Source organism: Aythya marila (assembly GCF_965140915.1).
Source record: "Aythya marila genome assembly, chromosome: Z".
Classification (NCBI taxonomy): domain Eukaryota; kingdom Metazoa; phylum Chordata; class Aves; order Anseriformes; family Anatidae; genus Aythya; species Aythya marila.
Window position 1 is genome coordinate 13871367 of NC_139080.1, and position 24125 is coordinate 13895491.

At 36.8% G+C, this 24125-nt stretch overlaps 1 protein-coding gene across 4 annotated transcripts in view; it reads right to left on the reverse strand.

Annotated features, from left to right (window-relative positions):
- Positions 1 to 2771: 2771 nt before the first annotated feature.
- Positions 2772 to 24125, reverse strand: part of FYB1 (FYN binding protein 1) — a 69139-nt gene continuing 47785 nt past the window's right edge. For 3 of the 4 annotated variants that reach the window (XM_082784340.1, XM_082784342.1, XM_082784341.1), the window contains exons 7-19: positions 22874 to 22991; positions 21143 to 21299; positions 19770 to 19902; positions 16788 to 16816; positions 15555 to 15624; positions 14835 to 14972; positions 14079 to 14107; positions 12930 to 12996; positions 11428 to 11533; positions 10945 to 11107; positions 8225 to 8258; positions 7108 to 7139; positions 2773 to 6992 (exon numbers count right to left, since the gene is read on the reverse strand). In XM_082784340.1, coding sequence (XP_082640466.1) covers positions 6970 to 6992; positions 7108 to 7139; positions 8225 to 8258; positions 10945 to 11107; positions 11428 to 11533; positions 12930 to 12996; positions 14079 to 14107; positions 14835 to 14972; positions 15555 to 15624; positions 16788 to 16816; positions 19770 to 19902; positions 21143 to 21299; positions 22874 to 22991 — 1099 coding nt within the window. In that variant the 3' untranslated portion in view covers positions 2773 to 6969. Of the gene's footprint in view, positions 6993 to 7107; positions 7140 to 8224; positions 8259 to 10944; positions 11108 to 11427; positions 11534 to 12929; positions 12997 to 14078; positions 14108 to 14834; positions 14973 to 15554; positions 15625 to 16787; positions 16817 to 19769; positions 19903 to 21142; positions 21300 to 22873; positions 22992 to 24125 lie in introns of all 4 variants that reach the window. The other variant, XM_082784343.1, reaches the window with a different exon arrangement.

Sequence of the window (24125 nt, forward strand, 5' to 3'; positions counted from 1 at the left end):
CCTGAGCTGTAGGATTTTACGATTTTACTGAAGTAATGCAAATTGCAATGTGTTTCTTAAAACCTTCAGTATCCACCTAATTCACATTTCATTCACGTACATGTTGACATTTTGCATGCTTCCTTGCCACCTAATGGTGAACATATTAAGGTTAAGCAGTGCTTCTATGTGCATTAAGAAAGAAAATAAACTTTCCTATATTCTTTTCAACAAGGCCCATGATATAAAAGCTTTGAGGAGGAAACTCTATATATTCAAAACCAGCATAACCTTCTCTCTCAAAATGCTTTAGAAGGAGGCAGAAAATTTAACAAATTCTATGTATGTTCAGGAGCCAGCTAGCTAGAATTAAGCACATAAAATAAAAGCTATGTGAGCTCATTGCAATTTTGCTCCACCCAGGCAAAAGAAGGGGAGCTGGGGCTGTCATGGTGCTGCAGGCAGCATTCTGCAGTGCTGCAGCAGAGCTGGGTGGCAGGGGATGTCTCCCAGCCAGCACAGGTGCTAGAAGTGCTTGGGATGGGCAGTCCTTCAGGGGGACCACTACCTTGCTCCCTTAGTAGTCAAGGTGGAGGGCCGTGCTGCTTTTCCGGATTAATGGCTTCTGAGGAATAAGTGAATATTCTCCAAACGTGTCCGGGTGTCTCAGCCTGGCATGCCCCCAGACCATGCACATGTAGGGGAGTAATTCTGGCCAAAGCCGTACAGATGACTCAAAACCATGCCAGCAAACTTGGAGTTAACATGGGACTCATGAGAAAGAAAATGTTGTAAGCAGAGGGAATAAAGCAGACCATCCAAATCTATAATTTGTCCCCATTGTTTCTTACATTCCACAATATCATCTATACTATTATTTTCATCAATTTTAATTAGTACCCCCCTATTACTGTAAACTTGAATTAAAAATATAAATTTTTGAATGTTTATACTTTTGAAGCATAATGTGGTTTATGTTTAACCACAGGTAGTAAGGAAAACAAAAGCACTAAAAATGTCATTAATCTAGCTTTAACAGTTTGCATTTCTACACAGAACTGTGGATATCTGCCACAGATTGTTCTGTTTGTGCCTTCCTTTCATACACTAACATAAAATATTTTATTTGTCTCACAAGATAAATCCATTCCTATTTGTGGAAATCAGAGATATCCTTGTGATGAATACCATGAGACGCTAATACTTCTGGGTGCAGCAGGACTGCGGAAGATTTGCACTAAAGAAAGGAGTGGCAAGAAACTGAATGAACAGAGCTGAACAACTGCCTTTTCTATTAACTCTCCTCCAGCCCATGCACTAAATGAGGCGGGGATCCTGTGGAAAAAACTCCTGAGCCATCCGGTAATTACAGGCTGCACACACATTTAAAGACACATCCACAGAGGCAGGCAGGACTGAGGCTGCGCAAATACAAACTCATTTCTTGCCCTCTCTAGTATCCAGGAACTTCACTCAGTAGTGAGACTGTCTGTGAAAAAGCCTTTCCACGTCGGATGGTCTGTGGCTGCTATTCAGAAGTCATAAGACTCCTTTTACAGATCCATCTGTTTCCTGAGAAGTTACTTTATTTGCCATAAAATGCATACACAGAGATGCACACAAGCATGCATGCATGCACCCATTTTAGTCGTAAAGCAATGTAATGCTAAGGACTAATCCTTAGCCCAGTGAATCTGGACCCCTACGCTGAACTTCCTTCCTCATAATATAGCACCAGTCTTTGCTGTTGAGGTGGATTATGCAAGCAGATCACACATAGAGGAGTGTTTTGTTACCACCAAGGGAGGAGTAGCCAAGGGATCTGCAATTATGAGGATCGAAAATATAAACCTCTTAACACAGGAATGCACAGGAGATCAGTGGCATTCCTGCAGCCCAGGAAAAGGCCTGTGGTCAAAGCAGGGAAAATGTTCTAAAGCTGCTGAACCAGAGTCCTTTTCACCCTCCCACTTTTTGTTTTGCTTACCCTGTTTACCAGGGCACCATAGAGGTACAACATGGATGGAAACCAGTAGTATTTAACTTGACTGGGGCGTCCATACCAGAATATGCTATTTATGTCAATATTTTGCTGTTTTCAGTGCTGAATATTTCAGTAGGCACCGTCAAATACTCCAGGTTTATAGATGGAGTTAGGAGAGGGAAAAGTGTCAAGAGAAAGAACAGCTTTCCTTTCATTTTTTTATGACTTTGAAAAGATAATACAATAAATTACAGGTGCAAAAACCCTTAAGTATAGTCTTTATTAAACTGCCTAAGCATAGATTTTCCTGTCTGGAATTTTTTCTGCTTACATTTCACTTTCTGAACAGCAATTACTGACAAACAAATGCTGCACTGTAGCCGTGCTGCCATTGCAGCAATAATAAAGCTGATTTTCACTCTGCTGCTCAGTGATAGTCTCCAGAAATTATTTTTCAGCTACTGCTGCTCTAGTTTGGCAGAAGATGGTGTGCCCACATGTCTTGTGAGGAAGTACATTTTTATTCAGAAGGAAGAAGATTGTATCCAGCAAATGACATTGGTAAAATAACAATAAAAAGAGAGAAATAAGGTAATTTTTCAGTGTATAATACCTTATAATACATTCCAAGTCTCCGTGCCTCTCGCTCTAAGTTTTGGTCAAAAAATACACATATCAAACAGTGCACAAATCAAACAATGTACATTTTTTAGCTTAAATTATGTTATGATTATTTATTGTGATGACTTAATGCATCATAAAACCAGTCTAATGTTAACTAAGGGAACATGTTACCTACATCTCATTAAGGTTAAGAAACTGGAATAGCTATTCAAAATATGCAACCAAAAAATCTGACAAAGAATAAAATTTACATCTCTGCAGGGGAACAAAAGAGATTTGTATTCTGCTGAGGTCCTGTAATGCAAGATAAAACAACAGGGAATTTCCCTTGTTGGTCTTACTGCAACACATGGAGTTCTCCTATCAGTTGAAACTAAAACAGGATTGTGCACATACTTAGAAATGTAACACAAACTCATTTTGAGATAATTAGCTATATAAAGCATTAAAACTTTTATCCTATTTTTAACTGACAAAGGATCATGTATTTCTGAATGTGCAAGTTTCTAAACCAGAGTTCACTCCAGTTCATTGGAACACCACTAGTTTGATGCATATACTCTCTAGAAAGTCCCCCAAAAGTAAATCAACCACCAGAAGCTCAATAGCCAGCCAGATTCATTGTGCTTAATATAAAATGTAACATTTTAAATTTGTGTGCTGGTGCTGATGTTTACTCATAGAACTGGCATTGGTATGCCTGGAAGACAGTTTGAACAAGAAATTTAGGACTGGAAATGCAAGTTCGCATATAGCTTTTCAGTATATTATCAGTGATTTTAAATACAGTGTAAAGCAGCTTTTTGGCTATTATCTCTACAATTATTTTCATTTGTTATCATAGTATTATACTTCTTTAGAAATTTACTGTACTTAGAACCATCCGTAAAAGGCTCTTGTGTAAGATGAAATCTCACCTCCACTGAAAGTGAGACCAAATCTCTCACTGATTTAAACAGAGCCATTTTTTTCTTTATATTTAAAAGCTAAACTTGCTGGCTTGCTATGTTGTACTGTTTTGCATAGTGTATTTCACTGCCCTTGAAGATCACAGGAGACTTGATTACCTAGAGAACTTGCACTGATGCAGACACATTGGTTGTGACAGTTTTTTGATTATCTTGCAAAACAGCAAAAGCATCATGCATTGCAAACACTTCCCATTTTCTGTACTTGATCACCTTCTTTATTGACTGTAAACTTTTGAATTCCAGTGAATTCTCATATATAAGCAAATTCAAAGAGATTATTATTATGGCACATACATTCACTTTATTTTGTTTTGCTATCTGCTCATGCAGCTACAAGCATCACCAATGATCTTGGCCACTTTAGGAATAAATGTATTTTTTACAATGGATTAGCATGGAAATGCCTCATTTAGATGCTCTCTTTCCCCCAAGTCCAGTGTAAAAAATAATCATAGAATAAGAGAATATCCTTAATTGGAAGGGACCTAGAAGGATCATTGAGTCCAACTCCTGGCTCCACTCTACCCAAAAACAAAACAAAACAAAACAAAACAAAAAACAAACTATAAGCCTGAGAGCATTGTCCAAATGCTTCTTGAATTCTAGCAGCTTGTTGCCATGAGCACTGCCCTGGGGAGCCTGTCCCAGTGCCCGACCACCCTTTGGGTGCAGAACCTTTCCCTAACCCCCAGCCTGATCCTCCCCTGTCCCAGCTCCCAGGGTCAGGGTCCCCCGGGATCAGGGGGTTGGCCAACAAGGTGTACATCCTGCTGGGGGTCTGTTACAGACTGCCAAAACAGGACAAAGAGAAGGATGAGGTGCTCTATAAGCAGCTGGAAAAAGTCAATCAATCACCAGTGTTTGTTCTTGGGGGGGGATGTAAACTTCCCAGATGTATGCTGGAAATACGGTACAGCCCTGAGGAAGAAGTCTAGAACATTCCTGGAAAACAGCTTCCTGACTCAGCTGGTTAGTGAGCCTACTGAAGGGGGAGCCCCGCTAGGCCTGCTGTTACAAACAGAAAAGGACTGATGAGAGATGTGGTTGGGAGCTGTCTTGGGCAGAATGACCATGAAATGGCAGAGCTCTCTATTCTTGGTGAAATCAGGAGTGGATTCAGTAAAATTGCTACCTTGGACTTCTGACTTGGAACTGTAAAGGACGCTCGTAGGGAGGGTAACTTGGGAGTAAGTCCTAAAGGGTAGGGGGGTCCAGGTTCATGGAAGGCAAGTCCTGTCTGACCAGCCTCATCTCCTTCTATAACCAGGTAGCCCACCTGGTGGATGAGGGAAAGGCTGTTGTAGTCCACCCAGACTTCAGCAAGGCCTGTGACACAGTCTCCCCCAGTATTCTCCAGGAGAAGCTGGCAGCCCATGGCTTGGACAGGTACACTCTTTGGTGGGTTAAAAACTGGCTGGACAGCCAGGCTCAGAGAGTGGTGGTGAACAGAGTGAAATCCAGCTGGCAACCGGTCACCGGTGGCGTTCCTTGGGGGTCACTGTTGGGACCCATTGTCTTTAATATCTTTATAGATAATTTGGGTGAGGGAATTGAGTGCACCTTCAGCAAGTCTGCAGAGGACACCAAGTTGGGGGGAAGTGTCAATCTGCCGGAGGGTAGGAAGGCCCTGCAGAGGGACCTGGACAGGTTGGGTTGATGGGCAGAGGCCACTGGGATGAGGCTCATATGGCTAAGTGTTGGGTCCTTCACTCTGGCCACAACAACCCCATGCAATGTTACAGGCTTGGGGCAGAGTGGCTGGAAAGCTGTGCAGAGGAAAAGGATCTGGGGGTGTTGGTTGATGCTCACCTGAGCATGTGCTGGCAGTGTGCCCAGGTGGCCAAGAAGGCAAACAGCATCCTGGCTTGGATCAGGAACAGTGCAGCCAGCAGGACCAGGGAGGTGATCATCCCCCTGTACTCAGCTCTGGTGAGGCCGCACCTCAATTACTGTGTTCAGTTTTGGGCCCCTCACTAGAAGGGCCCTGGAATATGTCCAGAGAAGGGCTACAAAGCTGGTGAAAGGCCTGGAAAACAAGTCCTGTGAGGAATGGATGAGGGAACTGGGGTTGTTTAGTCTGGAGAAGAGGAGGCTCAGGGGAAACCTTATTGCTCTCTCCAGCTCCCTGAAAAGAAGTTGTGGAGAGCTGGGGGCCAGCCTCTTCTCACAGATAACTAGTGATAGGACTAGAGGGAATGGCCTCAAGCTGAACCAGGGGAGGTTTAGGTTGGAAATGAGGAGACATTTCTTCTCAGAAAGAGCAGTCAGGCACTGGAACGGGTTGCCCAGGGAAGTGGTGGAGTCACCATCTCTGGGGTTGTTTAAGGAAAGGTTGGATGTGATGCTTAGGGACATGGTTTAGTGGGTGATATTAGTGGTGGGGAGTGGTTGGACCAGATGATTCTATGATTGTACCTGGTTGCACCTCCCACAGGTACACACACTGCTAGTGTCAGACACTGGCAAAAACCTCAGGCTAGAAACTAGTTAGAAGAAAAAGATAGCATCAAAATGGTGTGATAAATACATATATTTTTAATCTAGAAATTACTTGCATTACTTCCATGTAAGTCCATTTTAATGTCTACATTACTATAGTGACAACAACATATCTAAACTAAACAAAAATTAAATCTTAACCTAGACATTACAGAGATATTCTGAGCAACACTACACTATAAAACAGGCTCTTCTATGGTTTATATCTCAGAGTTCTGTATGTAACATAACTAGTTAACGTTCTACTATTAATATTAGTCAAAAAGTACTTACAAAATAAAGAGAAATTTAGGAAACTGTAATCTATCACTAGTGCAACACAGAAAAATAAACTTCAGCAATGGAGGCACATGTCTGTACATGTCAGTGTAGCAAATGCTATTACAGTTGGAAGGGCAGGTCAGCAAACTGATGCCCACTTTTGATTTCCTGTTTTCATAACAGGATGTTATCCCCAAAAGAAGCATTCCTTTTCAGGATGCTCTCATCCCCAGAGTGACAGTCTCTGCTGTTTACTAGAACAGAGCTGCAGTGAAACCTGTTCCCAGGATTTGTTGTCCTCTATATCCTTCACAGACCTGAACTGGCCTCTTTGGGTGTAGCTAATTGAAGAAGAATTGTTTTTGTATGGATTGTCACCAGAGTTGAAAGGAAGTGGAAGATGATAACTTTAATTTTAGTTCATATTCCCCATAGTTTAACTGCTCTGATAAATGGCACTATATATATATCTTACAAAGCAACTGAGGACAAACCCCTGAAATTCTACAAAAAGATTAGCAAGTAATGTACATTTTGAAGAGTGTAACTGATTAACTTGGAATCAGCTTTAATGGCTTCTTGCATGACAATTAGGAAGTCCAAAATTGATTTTGGTCTTCAGTGAAGCGCTTACTGTCACAGAATTCTGCATTAGTCGTTATCATAGATGCAATCTGAAATGGAAATAGAATGCCAAACATATTAGTATTGTGTAGTGCTTTGAGTGAAGATAAAATTATTCGTTGTAATTTAATATAGTTACTGTATTGTTTGAAATGTTCAACATACCATCACCGATATCATCATAAATCTCTCCATCACTGTAAGTTAGAAAAAGAAAAACATAATGTATTTAAAAATGGAGACATCAGATATTACTATACACATGCAGCTATGAAAAGCTGTAGCAGTATGGTGCAGACATGCTATCAAGTATTCATTTGCTATTTAGGTAATAAAACAGTGTTGAGAAAGACACTGAGGCCAAAGGAGCTTCAGGGAAGGGTAAAACTGGATACATTTCTTTTTAATGTGAAATCCATGCTTTATTAAAAGATTTTTTAAAATTGTGTTTTAAAGCAGCTATTCTAAAAAAAATAAAAAATAAAAAAAAAATCAGAGGCATTTGCATTAAAAATGAAAGACTGAATGATCTTTTTAAAATCAAAGATGGGAAAAATGAGTGAAAAAAATCAGTATGGCCTTGAAATGCTTACTTGTTTCAGTACTTGGCAATACTATAATGGTTTTGGAGGAGCAGCTTTTTGCATAATGATTTCAGGTAATGTCTGTAAAAGATATCTGCTCCATAAGTAGGAGTTTTCAAAATGTCAGTCAGATATATGGACAGTCCCCTCGAAGCCAATAAGGCTATACATGTTTGTAAGCTAAGCACGTGCATAAGGCTTAGATTCTAAAATTGACATCTGATTGGATATTTAGAGGTCTTACACAAAGCCCATTAAAGGAAATGGAAAAGCTCTGTCTGATGAGAGTTTTGGATTACAACCATAAAATTATTCTGAGAGATGGAGCCAAACCTGCACAATCCCAATGAGTCTGAAATAAAAATTAACCTAATGAAAATGTAGTCCATTTTAGTTAAACATTTGAAATTGACATCAATATACCTAATCAAATTAATTTGCACTTTAGTAATAGATTGTAGTCCTGATAATACTCCATTTATGTAATTTTTCAAGGCCTAAACAAGAGTTTATGGTTAAGCAGCAAGGAGTGGCATACTAGATAATTTCTTGAGAAATATAAACTTCATGAAAATATATAATTTTAAAGGACTAAAATGACATACTGAAATAATTAAATTTCCTATTTATTTAACAAACAGTTTAGAACAAAGTATATAATTAAAACAGTTTTTTCAAAACGATAACTTTATACTTACTTCTCAACTAAATTGCTTCTCAGAACATACCCATCTGTAAAATGGAAATATATGTGTTATATGTGATAAGTTAAATTTAAGTATTCATGATATTTCTTCTCTTGCTAGCACTAGTGAAATTTAGTTTTTATCTTTAAAATGTTTCAGATAGGAAGATATACAGATGTATAACAATGTATGCTGGATCCGTGCTCATGCAGAATTTTGCTATGTCTAATTGTTCTTACTTACCTGTTTAATATAACATGGTGCCTTACATTTCCTACAGGGACAAAAATGTTTTCCAAGATATACACACCAATGACTTATTATGAACTGTAATTGTTTAAAATGTTTAATTGTATCCAAATTGATAAAGAATATTTGTATTAAAATATGAAATTACCTTAGAAAAGCTATTCAGTAGTGAATTTATCAATTTCTCTGTTGCATTGCTATTGAAATCAGATAAAACTACACATATTCTTCTCCAACATATTTAAGCCCTTGAAAAAAGTGCTTGCTGTATTTGGAAAAACACATCAACTGAAATATTTGTCAAATGGTATAACATACCAACCAAAGAGAAAACTGTGACAGCAATTATATATTTGTAGCTAAACATTGGGATGTTTGTACAAAGATAGGAAAAGTTTTAAAGTAGGAATGTCATTTTATGTTGGATTTGAAATTATTGCAAAAGTTTCCCTATTTTATTTCCTAGGAGGCTTAAATGGCCACAGTAAAATTACACATTTTTAGTAACCTGTATACTGCCATATTAATTACGTTTAGTATAAATTTATTAGCTTGTAAACATCCTTTGCATTCTTGCATTCTTGGAGCTGCTGCTGCTTCATGTATTCAGAAGAACTACTAGTAGACTACAGAAAATATGAGTTTTCTGCTAGTACGCCTGTGGGTTATCCTGCAAATCAGTCTATCTCCAGGTCTTAGTGTTTTACTTAAAGGAATTATTTCTTCCTTCTTACAAACTTTTTGTTTGTTTGTTTGTTTTTCTCAAAAATCTATGGAATTGAATTGAAGGATTTTCTGTATTTCAAAAGGTATGTGGCTCAGACAAAGGCAAGAATAAGGAAGACTTTTAGGGTAAATAAAAATAAGTGATAACAAAATATGTTCCTAAGCACATCAGTCCTTGCTTAATAAGGTGAGAAGACCTTATAGTATAATTCCTAATTTTGTTTAACTGGTGGTAGAGGCATGAAACCATGGAAGTGCTCTGTATGTTAAAGATCAAATGGAAAAATTAATGTTCAAGAAAGTAAAAAAAAAAAAAAACAAAAAAAAACAAACAAACCAAAACAAACAAACAGAAAAAAAACCAACTAAATCTTAATTTTATATCTATCTGGCCATCAAAAGGTAAAATTAAGATATGAGGATACTCCAACTAGAAAAGTAACAACAACTGTCATGTACTTAAATGAAATAGGACTCCAGGTTGCTAATTAATGTGAAAATTGACAGAAATATATTCAGGGGTTTTCAGGGAGGATATTTTTATTTGTTTTGCTCTTTTATGCATAGCTAAGCAGTAGCTTCTGTTACTGGTTGAAAAGCTTTGAAGACTATGTGAGGAAAACAGACAACATGAGCTACTTTCTGCTTTGCTATTAGCTTGATTCAAAAAATGTGACATCGATGGCCTCACTTTGCAAAGTGGCTGCTGTAAGGCAATACATATTTTGAAAAACTTGTGTTCTTATGCAAGAAATTCTCCTCACCCTGCAGGCTTGCCAGGAAGAAGGCTATGCTCCAGATTGTAACAGATGACTACAGAGGGGAAAGAAATAGAAAGAAATCATCTGAATCCTTGTCAGAGGTGTATGGTTTTGGACTGTCTTCTACATAAGCCAATGGTTAAAAGCAAAGGTGAGTGGAAGGATGTTGCCGCTTTGGACACAATCTATTATAACACAGTGAATTTTTATGAGGAGGTTTGAAAAGCATTGAAACAGAAGCATACTAAGAAATCGAAACCAACAGTAGATGCTCCAGACTTCTCCAAAGAATGCAAAAACTTCTGCCAATGCATACCCTGTCCAAGGGTTTCAAGAAACACTGAAAGGCCTTGTGCAGCTCCCAAAACAGGCAGGGATGCCAACAAGGACATATGCCTTGGATCAGCTAGCAGGGGGAAGACTCTTAAGCAGTTTTTCCCCCAGCCTGTTGAAAAGATTAAACTCCAGCTCCGGCAGCCCAAAGGAAGAATATCGTCATTGATTTTCCCTTGGCTGCAATCTATGGGCAAGAACTTTCAAGAGGTGTAGCAAGGATTTTGCTGTTTAACTAGATTTTGTGGGGTGTCACAGCTATACTATGTTTGGCAAATGGAGAATCAACAAAAACATCTCCTTAGCTAATGCAAAGCAAGGTTTACATAAGTAAGTTGTGATCTCTCTCACGTTTGGTATGTCTTGACTATTGGAGTTTTAAGTTTTTTAAGGTCTGACACTCTTAACATACTAAAGGAGCTACTGTAAATAGTAACAACAATAACACAAATATATCTCCTGTTAACCATCAGGCAAGGAGAAAGAAAAACATTAGACTTTAGTATGACAGGAAAGAGTGTTTTTTTGTTGTTGTTGTTTGTTTGTTTGTTTGTTTGTTTTTTCATGTCCTGAGTTATGTATTCTTTGACAACTTACTCAAATTAAATTTCAATTTATACTTTACATATGCATTCTGTACCACAGCTTTTTAATACGACTTACATTTTCCTTCTTCATTCCTGCACAGCACCTTGGTATCATCTGTATTTTGTATAATTTCAAGTGACTCCCCTGGCTTAACTTGTAAGTCTTTAGATCCCCACTTTCTTTGGGGCAAATCCTGGACTGTGGTGGTAGAGTAAAGAACTTTGATTTCACCTTCAAACTGGAAAAAAAAAAAAAAAAAAAAAGAAAGAGATGCCAGATTAAAACAACAACAACAACACAATATGGTAAATCTTATGATCATGCATTTTTATAACAATATATTCCCATTTATTACTAGATTTTTTGAAAGCTAGGCAAATAATTGTTTATACTATCTAACAAGTGCCCAGGCTTGCCATTTTTACTTACTAGGGATCAATAACTATTTTTACAAGTAGTAATGATTCACTTGTCAAAGGCAAAATAATGGATTATTTACAAATTTGAGGATACCATATGGATATTTTAGTCTTTATATTTTATGTGAACAAAACTTACTTTGAACTTTTTTCTGAACTCCTTCTCTTCTCTTTCCATCTTTTTAAGTTTTTGTGGATCTTTTTCATCTGATTTACCTTTTCCAAGGTTTACTGGTTTTGGTGAACTAAAACATGACATTACAAATAAAACAAAATTAATAACACGTTTGAGGTATTGACAATCATAGTGGTAATTTTAGTGAAACATATTTCCTTTCACATGTCATAAGTATATTTTCTTCACTCTACAAAACTGACATGGATAATACAACATAGGTTTGTTTGCAAAAAAATGAAAAACTGGGGTTGTCTTTCTGACTTTTTTTTTTTTTAATTCAGACGTTAATGTATCTATTACACCAGTGAATATGGAAAATTTTTCGAAGTATCTAGCCAATAAAGCAATGAGAACTTAACATCTACCAAAAATAGTTTAGATAAACAATATCCATCACTTTAGAACGTTTAGGCAAAGGACAGTTTCTGTGAGGTCTAGGTATCTTTGGGCAATAGGCTGAATAACACGTCCCACATTGGAAGCAGCTGGAACACCTTAGCCTTTCATACAATAGATGTCCTAGTCTTTTGTGCCCATAAGAAGAACTTGCTACTCCAGGGAATCTGCATTACATGCTCTATTTAAAATTCTGTTCTTTTTTTCACATCCCTGATACTGTTGATTTGTGCCAATGAACAAGAAAAGGTTTCACGTCCTAACTGCCCTTCCCGATTCTGTACCTGTGAATTTAAAGTCTGATCTTGAGTTCTAATCCTTCCAGTTCTCTGCAGAGTTGTGGATGATAGTTTCACTGAGTGTGAATGCATGGGTCCATACAAATAATTTAACTTTAAGGTGGGCCATGCTGTTTCCTTTGGATATAGAGCTCAGAAAGATCTCTCTGTTTTAATGCCTCTAGACTAGATTTTTGTGTTGCAATCTGCTTTTTAACTCCACCTGAGTCAAGTCAGTGGCAGCAGAATGTGACATGTTGCAGTCAGCTCCACAGATCCATCTGTGCTCATAACACATCTGTGTTCCAGAGATGGTTGTGACTTCCTGGTACAGAGATAAAATTTTCCAAGCTGAACTTTACACCTCCAGATGTGTTTCATACTGGTAGTGTAGGGCTCTATCTCCTTTCCTCACAAAATATTGCAGCAGCTGAATCAAGTACAATACATATCTCCAAGTACAATATAATCTCTAGATTTTGATAGAAAGAGGACTGCATGCAAACAATCTACTATGAATGGTCTTTAGGTCACTCATTTATTTACATCTCTGGTCCCTCAAGGGCTAAATTTGTTGAAATACAAAACATGCTTACTTATTCTGCAGTCTAATACCATTTTTATTACAATCTGTAGTAAAAGCCATTGTCAAAAGCAAGGTTATGAGAACTACAAAACCTGACACCACCAAATAAAGGATACTATTTGCCTCTAGTAAACACTTTGAAAATGTGCCACAGTGTACTAAAGATTTCTAATTGTAATTAAGTAATTCTTGTTTTCACTTGCCTGAAGTCAGGTGGTGGAGGGAAGTCCGAGGAATCTACATCATCATAAACATCACTGTCTCCACAATCTGAAACAATAATATGTAAAAGGATTCAAAATCATTATGTTATCTCTGAATTGGAATACATTAGTAGTGAATACATTATGTTGTAGTCTGCAATAGTATATATAAGTTGACAAAAAAAAAAAACAACACAGCAAGTTTTGTAGTTTTTTACTTTCTGTAGTAACTGTAGTAACAATCTACTTTGCAAAACATATCCCAGCAAACCTTTTCATAATAAGACTCTTTATTAATAATAGTAGGTATTCACTGATAGTTTAATCTTCTTACGATGAAGCAAGTTTTTGCACATGTTGGCTAATGCAATAAATTTTAATCCTCATTTTAATTAGTCTATTTCCTACTGTGTTGCATCAAAATATATTTTTAGGATTTGATTTTAATATAGACTCATGTACTTCCATAGCACTTTGGTCAGTGTAACATTGCCTAGAATTGGATACAAATCACACATATATTAGATTTTAGATCACCTTGCAGTGACAAAGCAGTGGAAAGAATACTTACTGCAAGAATATACTTTGAATCATATCCAGTGTATATGTAGAAAAGAAGCAATTATTTAGTCCATCAAATCCATGGCTAGAAAAAGTCACAGTAGGAGATACAAGGTTTAGACCTCATTTCAGGCAGCAGCCACAAAACTTGTAAGAATTTGCTTTTTATTCTGTGGCTGAGACAATATTTATGAGTATATGTTATCTTACAATGACACTGCAAGTGATGAAAATAACAGCAAGCATCTCATTATTCTTTTGAAGTCTCTCATTAAGTGTTTATTTCCAAGTTTATCAATTCATACTTAATGCCAAATAAAATGAACAAGTGGAAGTCTTAAATAGAAACATCATGACTTTAAAAATACATTAAATTTTTTCTAGGAAGTTTGCACTATATTGGTAACTCCTTGTCTGTAGCCAAATCAGACACAATATATGAAAATTGTTTGCTGGAACTGCATAAGCAATGGGAAATCCTGTTTCCTTCCTTAGACATATTTTTGTGACTAACACGATACAGAGCAATGTATGCAGAAAAAAGGATTGTGAATCAATATGGAGACAAAACCATAGACTATTAATTACCTTTTCCAAACTGCTTTGTGGAAAGAGACCTGGTTGGGTAAAAATAAAAAATAAAAAAGAAAATCAAAAAAGAGAGATGCTCATTAAGTATTTATATCACATTAATAGGCTTTCACATCATTTACATCCTTTGAAAAACTTACAAGGGCTCCAAGTAATCTACAGACATTTTGAAGCTCTGCTGACACTAGCAATAATAGTTCACAGACTAAATGTATTTTTACCAGTGGATCAAAATAAACTAGTTCAGAAATGAATAAGAAAAGATGGTAGTAAATATGTCATTTCCTGATCTAACCTCTAGGCAAGTTGGGGATAATCTTTGCATTTTTCTCTGTTGCTTATTATTCCTAAATTTTGGATTAATAGTGTTAGATTTACCCATTTTTCTTGGCTGTACTGGTGAGCAACATTCATTATAACTATACAACAAACTTCCATCACCAGAGTGGAAAAAAGATGATGCATTATTTGGGTGTTTTTCAACAAAAAAAAAACAATAAAGTGTTATATTTTAGTGTTACTAGGCTCATGCAACTCATGCAACAAATACAGCTTGTAAACATAGTAATTATGTTATGAAGTTGAAAGGAAAAGTGATCAATGTAAGATTTTTTTTTTTTTCAGAAAAGTATCATCCTGATTTGCAATTTGACCATGATTCATTAGGCTGCTGTGAGAACATGTTAGTAGCATGTAATCAATGCTTTATTAGAATTAGTTAATGTGCACTGTGATTTCCTAGCAGACTCTTACAAGTCTCCATTATCTTCTGCCCCATTGACTTTGGTTGTTTTTTCTCGTACACTTTTCTTTTTGTTATCTTTGACCTTTAGCTTCTTCAAGATTCCCCAGGACCAGGTATCATTCTTATCTTCATCCTGTGATACAGACCTTTGGAGTATGCATGCAATTATCACAATGTAAAAGGTAACATTCTTTTTAAATGCGCCAATTTAAAATCTTGATTGATGCACATAATTCTCATTAATGACAATGATATATATATCACAAAGTGAGGACACTTACTTTCTAAAATGTTAAACTACAAGTGTGCATTTTAGATTTTTCATAGATATTGAGATGTATAAATAGTTATAAATATTTGTCTACCAGATTTGTGTTTTCGTGTTGTTACTCAGCGAGCTAGCATTTCTTTATTATTTTGTTGTTTTCATTTCAGAGGTATTCTATTTTTCTATTGGGGATTTACATGACTGAAGCTTTTTTTTTTTTTTTTTTTTTTTTTTTTTCCCTGACTTAACATAATTAATTATGAAATGACACTTTTCCAAAAGACAAAGTAACTTTTTTTTTAATTTGTTTAAATTCATGCATCCATCCTGACGTATATCCACTTGCTGATCATCCCATTACTTGACTCAACACTTATTATGTCAAATTTAAGAATAATAAAAACCAAAATGATATAACACTGCTAAAGACACAAATGAATTAAATGATATGAAAACATACCTAGTAACAGTATCGGTATCATCAACGCCATCATAAATTTCTTGGTCAGAAGGAGGAGGTGGGAACATCTCTTTAATAGATCAAACAGTGAATTAATGCATTTCTATTAATGTTCCTGAATAGCATATTAATTACTGGCGTCAGCGTGTCAGATATGTTTGCAATGTGTGTGTAAATGTGTAGTAAATGGGGTCTTTCTGTAGACCTGCAGAGACTATTTATTAAAACAGCAGTTTAGCCTTAACCCAGTTGGACACATCATCCACAGAATTTAAATGTGACGCTGCCAATAATAAGAGAATTAATACTGAAAAAAACGCATTTATTTGATGAAATTCTAAGTAGCTGTTTTGGGCCCATTTGTTATGATGACTTTTTCATTTTTGTTTGAGACTAACCATGACTGAAGGTGTCAGACCAACACTTCCAGCAAATGACACCACAGATGTCAGAAGCAAATGAAATGTAAGCTCCCCGTTTTGGTGGCAGTTCTGACCTCTGAGCCCCACCTCCTTCAGTGAAGGGCTATCTCAGTTTCCATGTCTAGTTCCAGCCACTGGTCAGAGTACTGACTGAAATCCGTTCTTAGCTGGCAGCAGCTTCATTCAGGACTGCCAGGGGATGCTTCTCCCATGACTAGTATTTAAACTCTAAGCTGAGAAGATGAGCTGTTCTCTTGTGATCAACAGAGAATGCTACATAAATACATGTGCTACCAAAGAGGAAACCAGTTTGAATGTCTGTTTTTGACAGTGTGGGAGTGCTGTAGACATACTGGTTAGGACTTTAGAGTATTTATGGAACTTAAGTTCCCTTTAACCTTGCCAGCAAAATGTAACTTTAATTGGTAATATCATTGGCTATTTCAGAACTGCACTTCTGCATAAAAATTCTTGATCATGTTAATATTTTGCCAGTTATACATCTGATGTTTTGTGAAATCATTTAAATTCTCACCCATAAATAAACAAATAAATAAATAATCGTAATGATCTTTAATCTGGCATGCTTCCAATAAACAGTATGAGAAGACAAAACCTTTTCATCCCAAGTGGATCATATAGGTAAAAAGAAAGTGTAGCTGGCCACCATAATTCCTTGTTTGTTGTCTGTTAGCTAATGTTTAGCATGCTTCTGGATAATTACTGCATTATTTGGAAGCTGCAGAAGTCTGGATTTGAAGGTAAGTGGTACACAGAAAGAAATACCCACAAAAGTGCATGTAAAACTTACTTCCAGCTCCATTTCGACCACCACTCTGACTGGAAAAACAAACAGAAGAGATAGAGAAAAACAGTCATTTTTTGGAAAACAAAAACAAACAAACAACAACAACAACAACAAAAAAACAAACATGCTTTTGTGTGTCTTAGTTCTAAACACTGTCTTTGGCACTTGTCTATATTGCCAGCTGAGCACTACTAATTCTGTGCTGAAAGCTCAGGCACAGGCTTGTATGTTCTATGTTGGCAACAACTAAATGTGCCAGTTCTATTTTTTTTTTCACTCTGCCTTCACCACACACATTGATTTCTTACAGTCATAGAGTAGTTGCACTCTCACTAATGCTAAAGAAAATGTGTCATCAAATTAGTGAGTGAATTATCTCTGAGATGAGGAGGAATTAATTTTTAGCAGAGTCAGGTAAAGGAATTCAGGAAAAGTACCCTGTTGTTATCCTTGGAAATAGTTCATTACAAAACAGAAGAAAAATATTATAAAATACTATCCACAATAATTCAAAAGGGGGAATTATCAATATTCTCTATAATTAATGCAAAAGCAAAAGTGACACAGTGTATTTGAAGTGAAGCTCTGAAGGAAATTTGCATAAATCAACACGTAGTTGAAGCCAATAGATGTGCATATTTTTGTATGAGCAGAATATTTTGCCCTAATTGTTGATAATTGGCACTACTGGGAATTTATGATATTTTATCTTGATTTAAGGAAGATGCAAACCAATGTCTAAAACTATTAATGATTAACTGTATTTAGAAAGTGTTTTATTTTTTTATATAGATATTGCTAAACTATGACCATAGGAAAATTCAGGTTGGAAGGGATCTCAGGAGGTCATGTAATTGAACTTGATGAAATTAAAAAATAACCTGACATATGAATAAATACTTGAGAGTGCATCCACTCCCTTTAGATTCATAACTTATGAGGCAATTTTTGTGAGATGAAATGGTAAGCAAATGAACTTATTGTTCAACTGTCTTTTACCAGGTGGTACTTTAAACCCCTGACTACACGTTTCTAACATTTCAAGGATTCCATATTAGCCTGATGTTCTAACAGTAACTGTAAATAACTTCTTAGGCTCATAGGAACTAGGAGTATTTCCAGGTCAAAGACTTTCTTAAACTTATACATCAAAGCAAGATATTTGTTAAACTCTAGTGCCAACAACTCCTGAAATGCAGCAGACCTAGTCATTTATTAAATTTGTAATATTAACAATAGCACTAATAATGAGATAGCACTGTTTGGTCAAGAGGCTTTTTATAGTATGGCATTCTTACAGTGGTTTCAAAACATCTTGATGCATTTCATACCTTCTAACAATTTATGCTCATGAACTGAACAGAATGCTATTAATCTCTGGAGAAGATAAAAATGTCAAAATACAACTTAAAGGATTTAATGAATCTGAGACATTTATTCATCCATCCAAGTTCCTTGACCTGTTGTGTTATAAGAACCAGTGTAAGTATTCTTGTTTGCTTTTGAATTCAAGGGATATTCCTACATTCCTTGCTCTGAGGTTGTTAACTGTAATGCTTGCCATAGTGAACTGGATTGGCCAGAGATATTTCTGCAATGAATGCCTAATGCTTAGATTATCTAAAACCTAGAATAACTGAAGTAATTCTTCTGGCTATCATTACCACAGCTTGAGACCATTGCATGGTGAGGGAAAATGTTAATCAGCAGCCTACAAAAATATCAGATGTATGAACATACTTGTTACCTAAAGAATGTCACCCCAAATGCACATCTTCCTAAGTGCTGTTTCTAGAACTCACAGGGATGTCCTAGCAGCTGAGGATCATCTGCACCCAACAACAAGAAGACAGCTGTGGTCCCTGTGTTCCAGCCATATCTCTGAGCTAAGGTTCTGGGAAGCACTAAAGCCAGGTGTAATGACTGGGAGTTGCAACATAACATTGAAATCCTCTATACCTTTATGCAAATCTCTTATCTGAATACTAGCATATGAGTCTGCACATCAGGACATGTGATGGGGAATGAGTGCTGGTTTTTTTGCATCATGTGACAGAGGCAGACTTTTATGTGAGGCCAGGTAACAAAGGCACTACCTTCTTGTTGGGTCATGTGGTAGCCTCAGCTCCTGTCACAAGAGCACACATGTATTCCCTCGCCAGTAAATTTGATATCTGCTGCAGATGGCATTTTCCTAGCTGCAGATCCCTTTGACATTAAAAATATGGCACATTGAAGTAGAGAGGCTGCAATGTAGCACTGCATCACAAATGCATGGGAGGGTGCTCTGTAGAGGAACTTGATCTTGTGGAAGATGTCCCTGTCCATGGCAGAGAGGCTGGAACAAGAGATCCTTAAGTGTCCCATCCAACCCAACCCATGCTATGACTCTGATGAAGTCAAAAGTATATCTCATACCCATCTCAGGGGGGTTGATAGTTTTTGTTTGTTTGTTTTTATAGAGAAGACTAACGACATAAGCCACAGTCTCTTCCTAAGCACCATTCCAGTAACTCTTCCGGAAATCCCTTATCTTCAGAGGGACAGAGGTAGTAAGGCTCATAGTTTGAGACCAGTGAGGGTGAGAAAGGGTCTCCCAGCACAATGAGTGCTTCTAGAGTCTTTTATTCTTACACATTATAAAATGCAATATGTGACTTTGAGAGACAAACAAAGGAAAGAGAGGGAGGAGAGAAACTTGTACTTCCTGTAGGTGATTTGTGAGTCCTGCACATTTTGTGTCTTGTTCTCTTTTGGGTTGTGATGCTGTAGTATGGATAGCATGGATTCTTCCTGAGGATGAGTGCTTATAGATGCTAGACTCCAGAATACATTATTAGCTCAGTCACATGTTTCTCATATAAATGACTTTTTTTTTTTTTTTTTTTTTTTCCACAACAGTCTACTTTGTTGTTGTAAAACTTCTCCTTTCCAGGCTGAATGGGGTGATTCATTGGTTCCCTTTAATGTGTTCCTTTTACATACCTGCTAATACTGTCCTGTTCTCCAACATCATCATATACTTCTTGGTCATTCTCTGGTTGTTTCACAGCAGCTTTTTGCTTTGTTTTTAAAGAATCATAATCAATCTCCACCACGGTTGTTTTAATGTAACCATCTAAATGGAAGAAACCATGTAATTAAGCAAAGAAAGTTTTAAAGCCTGAAATAAAGGAAATAGTTTAACCAAAGGTTCAGAATCAGTGTGATTGAATTATATTGGACTTTAAAACATTAAAAATTTGAAAACATTAAAAAATGTTCAAATTTGGATTTGAAAACATTAAAAAAAAAAAGTGTCATGCGAAGCAGCCTCAGCTTGAGTCTCTATCTGCCCACATATGTACAAATCTCAGATGTCTCAGATCTCTACCCAAACCCTCTTCAGCTGGTGTCAAGTTAACTTCATCTTTATTTACTTCTCTGCTACAGATGAAGAATTTCCTGTGCAGGCTGCAAGGAGCAGGACAGAACAAAGATTCTCACAGGCCATGAGGAGGGAGAGACCTTTTTTTTTTTTTTGCATGGATTGTACTTTGAGTTGGTAGACAAACTGTCCCCTTGTCCCTGGAACTTCACCAAAGAGAACTGGTTATACTCCTGAGTGTACTGGCTCAGGAGGAACTTTTGCAGCAGAGCAGCTAGGCAGTCCCTGCTCTCTCATCCTCTCCCCATATGGAAGATATTTATAGCACTGGATGTTAGAAGACATTAAAGAAAGTGCTCAGCTGGTATTGTCCAGTTATGCATGTATGAACTCTTACTGAAGTTGTCCTTTTGTTTTCTTCAAAATTTTAGCTACTGCTTCTAATAACTTTTACTGATTTTAGTGACTTTTGTTGATTTTATGTATCAGTCTTTTAATATCTTTGCTATAAACCAGGAGGTAGATCATCAGCATGGATTCACTGCCATAGGGGTCATTTATAAAAGTAGAGAAAGATTTTAGATTTCAGACAAAAAAAGTCTAAAAATCAGTGATAAGCTCCAAAACACTTAAAACAAGACCTTATTTTAGGCACATCCATTTTATTTATAATAAAATGCTATGAAAAAGTCAACTTCATTATATCCACAGGGCCAAATTCCGATGTTAATTTAAAAGATAACATGGAATTACCTCTCATTTTTCTTAACTTATTCAAGTGCCTGTCGATGTTACATAATGTTGTACAATAACTATGAACTGAGCCCTGCATGCCAGCTAAGGACAGCTGGATTAGTTGCGGTAATTATTTGCTTTGGTGGCCAGTGACTAAGTCTTGTTAAGGCTACTCTGCTGTAACACTGCATGCACACACATGTTCACTGTATAATAGTGAAAACATTCAGAAACACAGTGAAGGAGCAGAACTTACAACATCCTTTTATCCTGCCCAGCCACTTTCCTTCTGGGTTGTCTGTGAGGCGAATGATTTCAATCTGATCCCCCTGTTTGACAGTCAGCTCATTCTTCCCTCCCTTGCTGTCAACACGAGCTCGTGCCTGATGAAGGACTTGGATGGGTCCTGTTAACTGCAGAGAAGAAGCAGCAAAAGAAGTCACTGATGTGGAAAAATTGAGTTCTTTCCTAAATGTTCAGGTAAAAAGTAATATAACTACAATGATAGTTGTATAACGTGTTTGATTAACATTTAAATACTCGAGAAAAAGAGACATTACTCCTATTCCCAACTTCCCAACTATTAATTTAAACTGGCTTTGAAAAGAAAAGGTAACAGCATAGCAACAAAGTAGCTGAAGGAGTGACAGAAACACAGAAATATGAAGACTAAAACCAACAGGCTAATTTCTTCACAGATCAGATTTGTGTTTGATTCCAGTGGGCAGCCCCACATAGTTCCAGTAGAACTACTCATATGAATAAGTGTTTATTAAGATAAACAAGTCTTTCACATAATGTTCTGTGCTTACAAGTATGCTCTATAAATGATCCTAAAAGTACCCCTAAAGAGATGATGGCCCTGTTAGAATTCAGGATTCTCCTTGAGATCTTTAGTACATGTTAAGAAGAAAGTTCTTTGGATTTTAACTTCTGTGGCTTTAATGTATATGCAGTCTTGCAGAGTATCCATCCCTACATAGGTGTCAACTAGAAAGAAAATATGGCTTAAACACATTTGTTTGCATTTAAGAATAACAACACTTTAACATCCACAAGAGAGCAGTCTGCAGTCTAAAAGCTTCTAGTGTGCTAGTGCGTACACTTAGGGGAGTGGCCTGAAAAGTCGACATGGGGACAACCCCCTGACAAGCACCAGCTAAACCACTATTAACTATTAGTATTTTCCTTTAATATTTGCTCTTCATCTCAGCATCCTAAGGCCACGATATGGGAGAATCACAATGGCTTTATTGTGTATGGGGCAAAATAGATGGGGTTAAAAACAGAGCCACCAGCTACATACAATGAAACTGAAAGGAGAATAGCAAGAACATCAAGAACAGGCAGCAGTTAGCAGAAAATGACTGACTAGCAGTTTTGTAAACTGCAGGAGCATGTTGACCACCAGTTACATAAAAATGATATAAAGGAGAAACAACTGGCACATTATTAAGCACCTAGGCTTTTTCAGTGACTATAGCTCCCCTATAAATGTATCCTATTCCATTCCTCCCTATTTAGTCTGGAAGTCCCAGACTAAAGGAAGGCAAGGGCAATGAGTTGCAATTTAATGTTGAAATCTCTTAAGGGCTAGATATGGTTGTATATAACATGAAGTATATTTGTCCCAGTTCACAGTTTTATAAAGGGCTTTTAAGAGTATTCTAGTGAAAGAAATGTGTTTTAAACAGTAAAATGTTTTATTTTATTTTATTTTATTTTTAATCAAAAGAAAATGGGAAGGCATTTTAGCAAAAATTATATAAGCATTGAAAAAATTTCCTTATTCCCAGTACTAACTTCAGTCTTTGTACTGCCAAACATAACAGGGTAGATTTATGTTTCCTCAGGATTTATCCAGGTGCTTGACCTACCAAGCATAATAAATAGTTCTGCAGACAGCTGAAAAGTGTATTTTGAGCTAAACAATGCTAAATAATACTTCTTACACATCTTTGCCCAGATTACAAAACAAAAATCTTACTTTGAACTTCTTCCTTATTTCCTGCTCTTTCTTTTCTTTTTCCTTTTGTTCTTTCTTCTCTTGGTCCATTCTCTTCTTTTCTTCCTTGTCCCATTTCTTTTCTTTTTCTCTTGATGGTCTAGAAGAGCATTGCCAAGACTCATTATAGCAGTGAAGCAAATCTCACTAGATCTTTCTTATTGAAGGTTAATAAAAAACTACACGTGATAGAAAATGGCTTCTCCCAGTGAAACCTAAGATACATGTATAAACCCAAATGTGGCTACAACAGACAGAGGAAGCAGCCCTTTCTCTAATATTACATACATAATTTAAAGCAACTGTTTTCAAGAGGACAGTATGCCAGAAACGGAGACTGGCTCTGCATGTGCATGTCCAAACACATCTGAGCTAATTTTGGTAAGCAAGCTGGCAAACTGGTAGCAATCTAGGTGTTGTGGCACTATCTGCAGCTGCTAAATACTTAACCAGACTATCAGTGGTTGACGAAGCCTGACCCAAAACCTGAGTTATCACTGGACTGCTTTTTTAAACCTAACTGAAAGACTTTCCAGTGGTCTACACAAAATGGTGATCAGTCTTCCGCACTGCTCTGTAAGTCTGCCCAACACCAGGGTACATCACCTGTCATGACTTGCATCGTGGATGGTACTGAGATGTGGGCCATGGGAAGTAATTAGGACTATAGCTACAGCTTTGTAAGTTGCTGCCAGCAGTTTTACTGGGAGAGCTATTCTTTACAGACCCTATGGAACTGATTGAGTGAGGCTCTCTTTTCCTTTTTTGGTATTTTTGCTAAACAGATATGCTCAAATTAAAAAAAATAAAAAAATCTATAAATAAAAATACAGACTGAATGAGGAACACTTGTTTTAATTATATAGTTTTAAAATTATCTATGACAGGGAATTCCAAATTAAATTACTGCTAAAAGTCATTCTACTTGTGAAACAAGGTATTCTGGTGTAGGAACTTTAGACTATTTATTCCAATGTAGAGGATTTATTTAGATCATGTCACACAATGAATCCCATAACTCCAGACATTAGTGGGGAGAGTGACTCCATTAAGTGAGGGGCTAACGTTAAGTTAGAGACAGCAGAACTCTTACTTTGGCTCTGCAGATATGCCAGGGGACGTAAGCCATGAGACCTTTACATTTGGTCACTTATAGGAGTTGTAGGTATATTTATGTAGAAAGCAAGAAAAGCAACCACAACAAAAGAATCTGTCTGTGACTGTGGTATCTAGG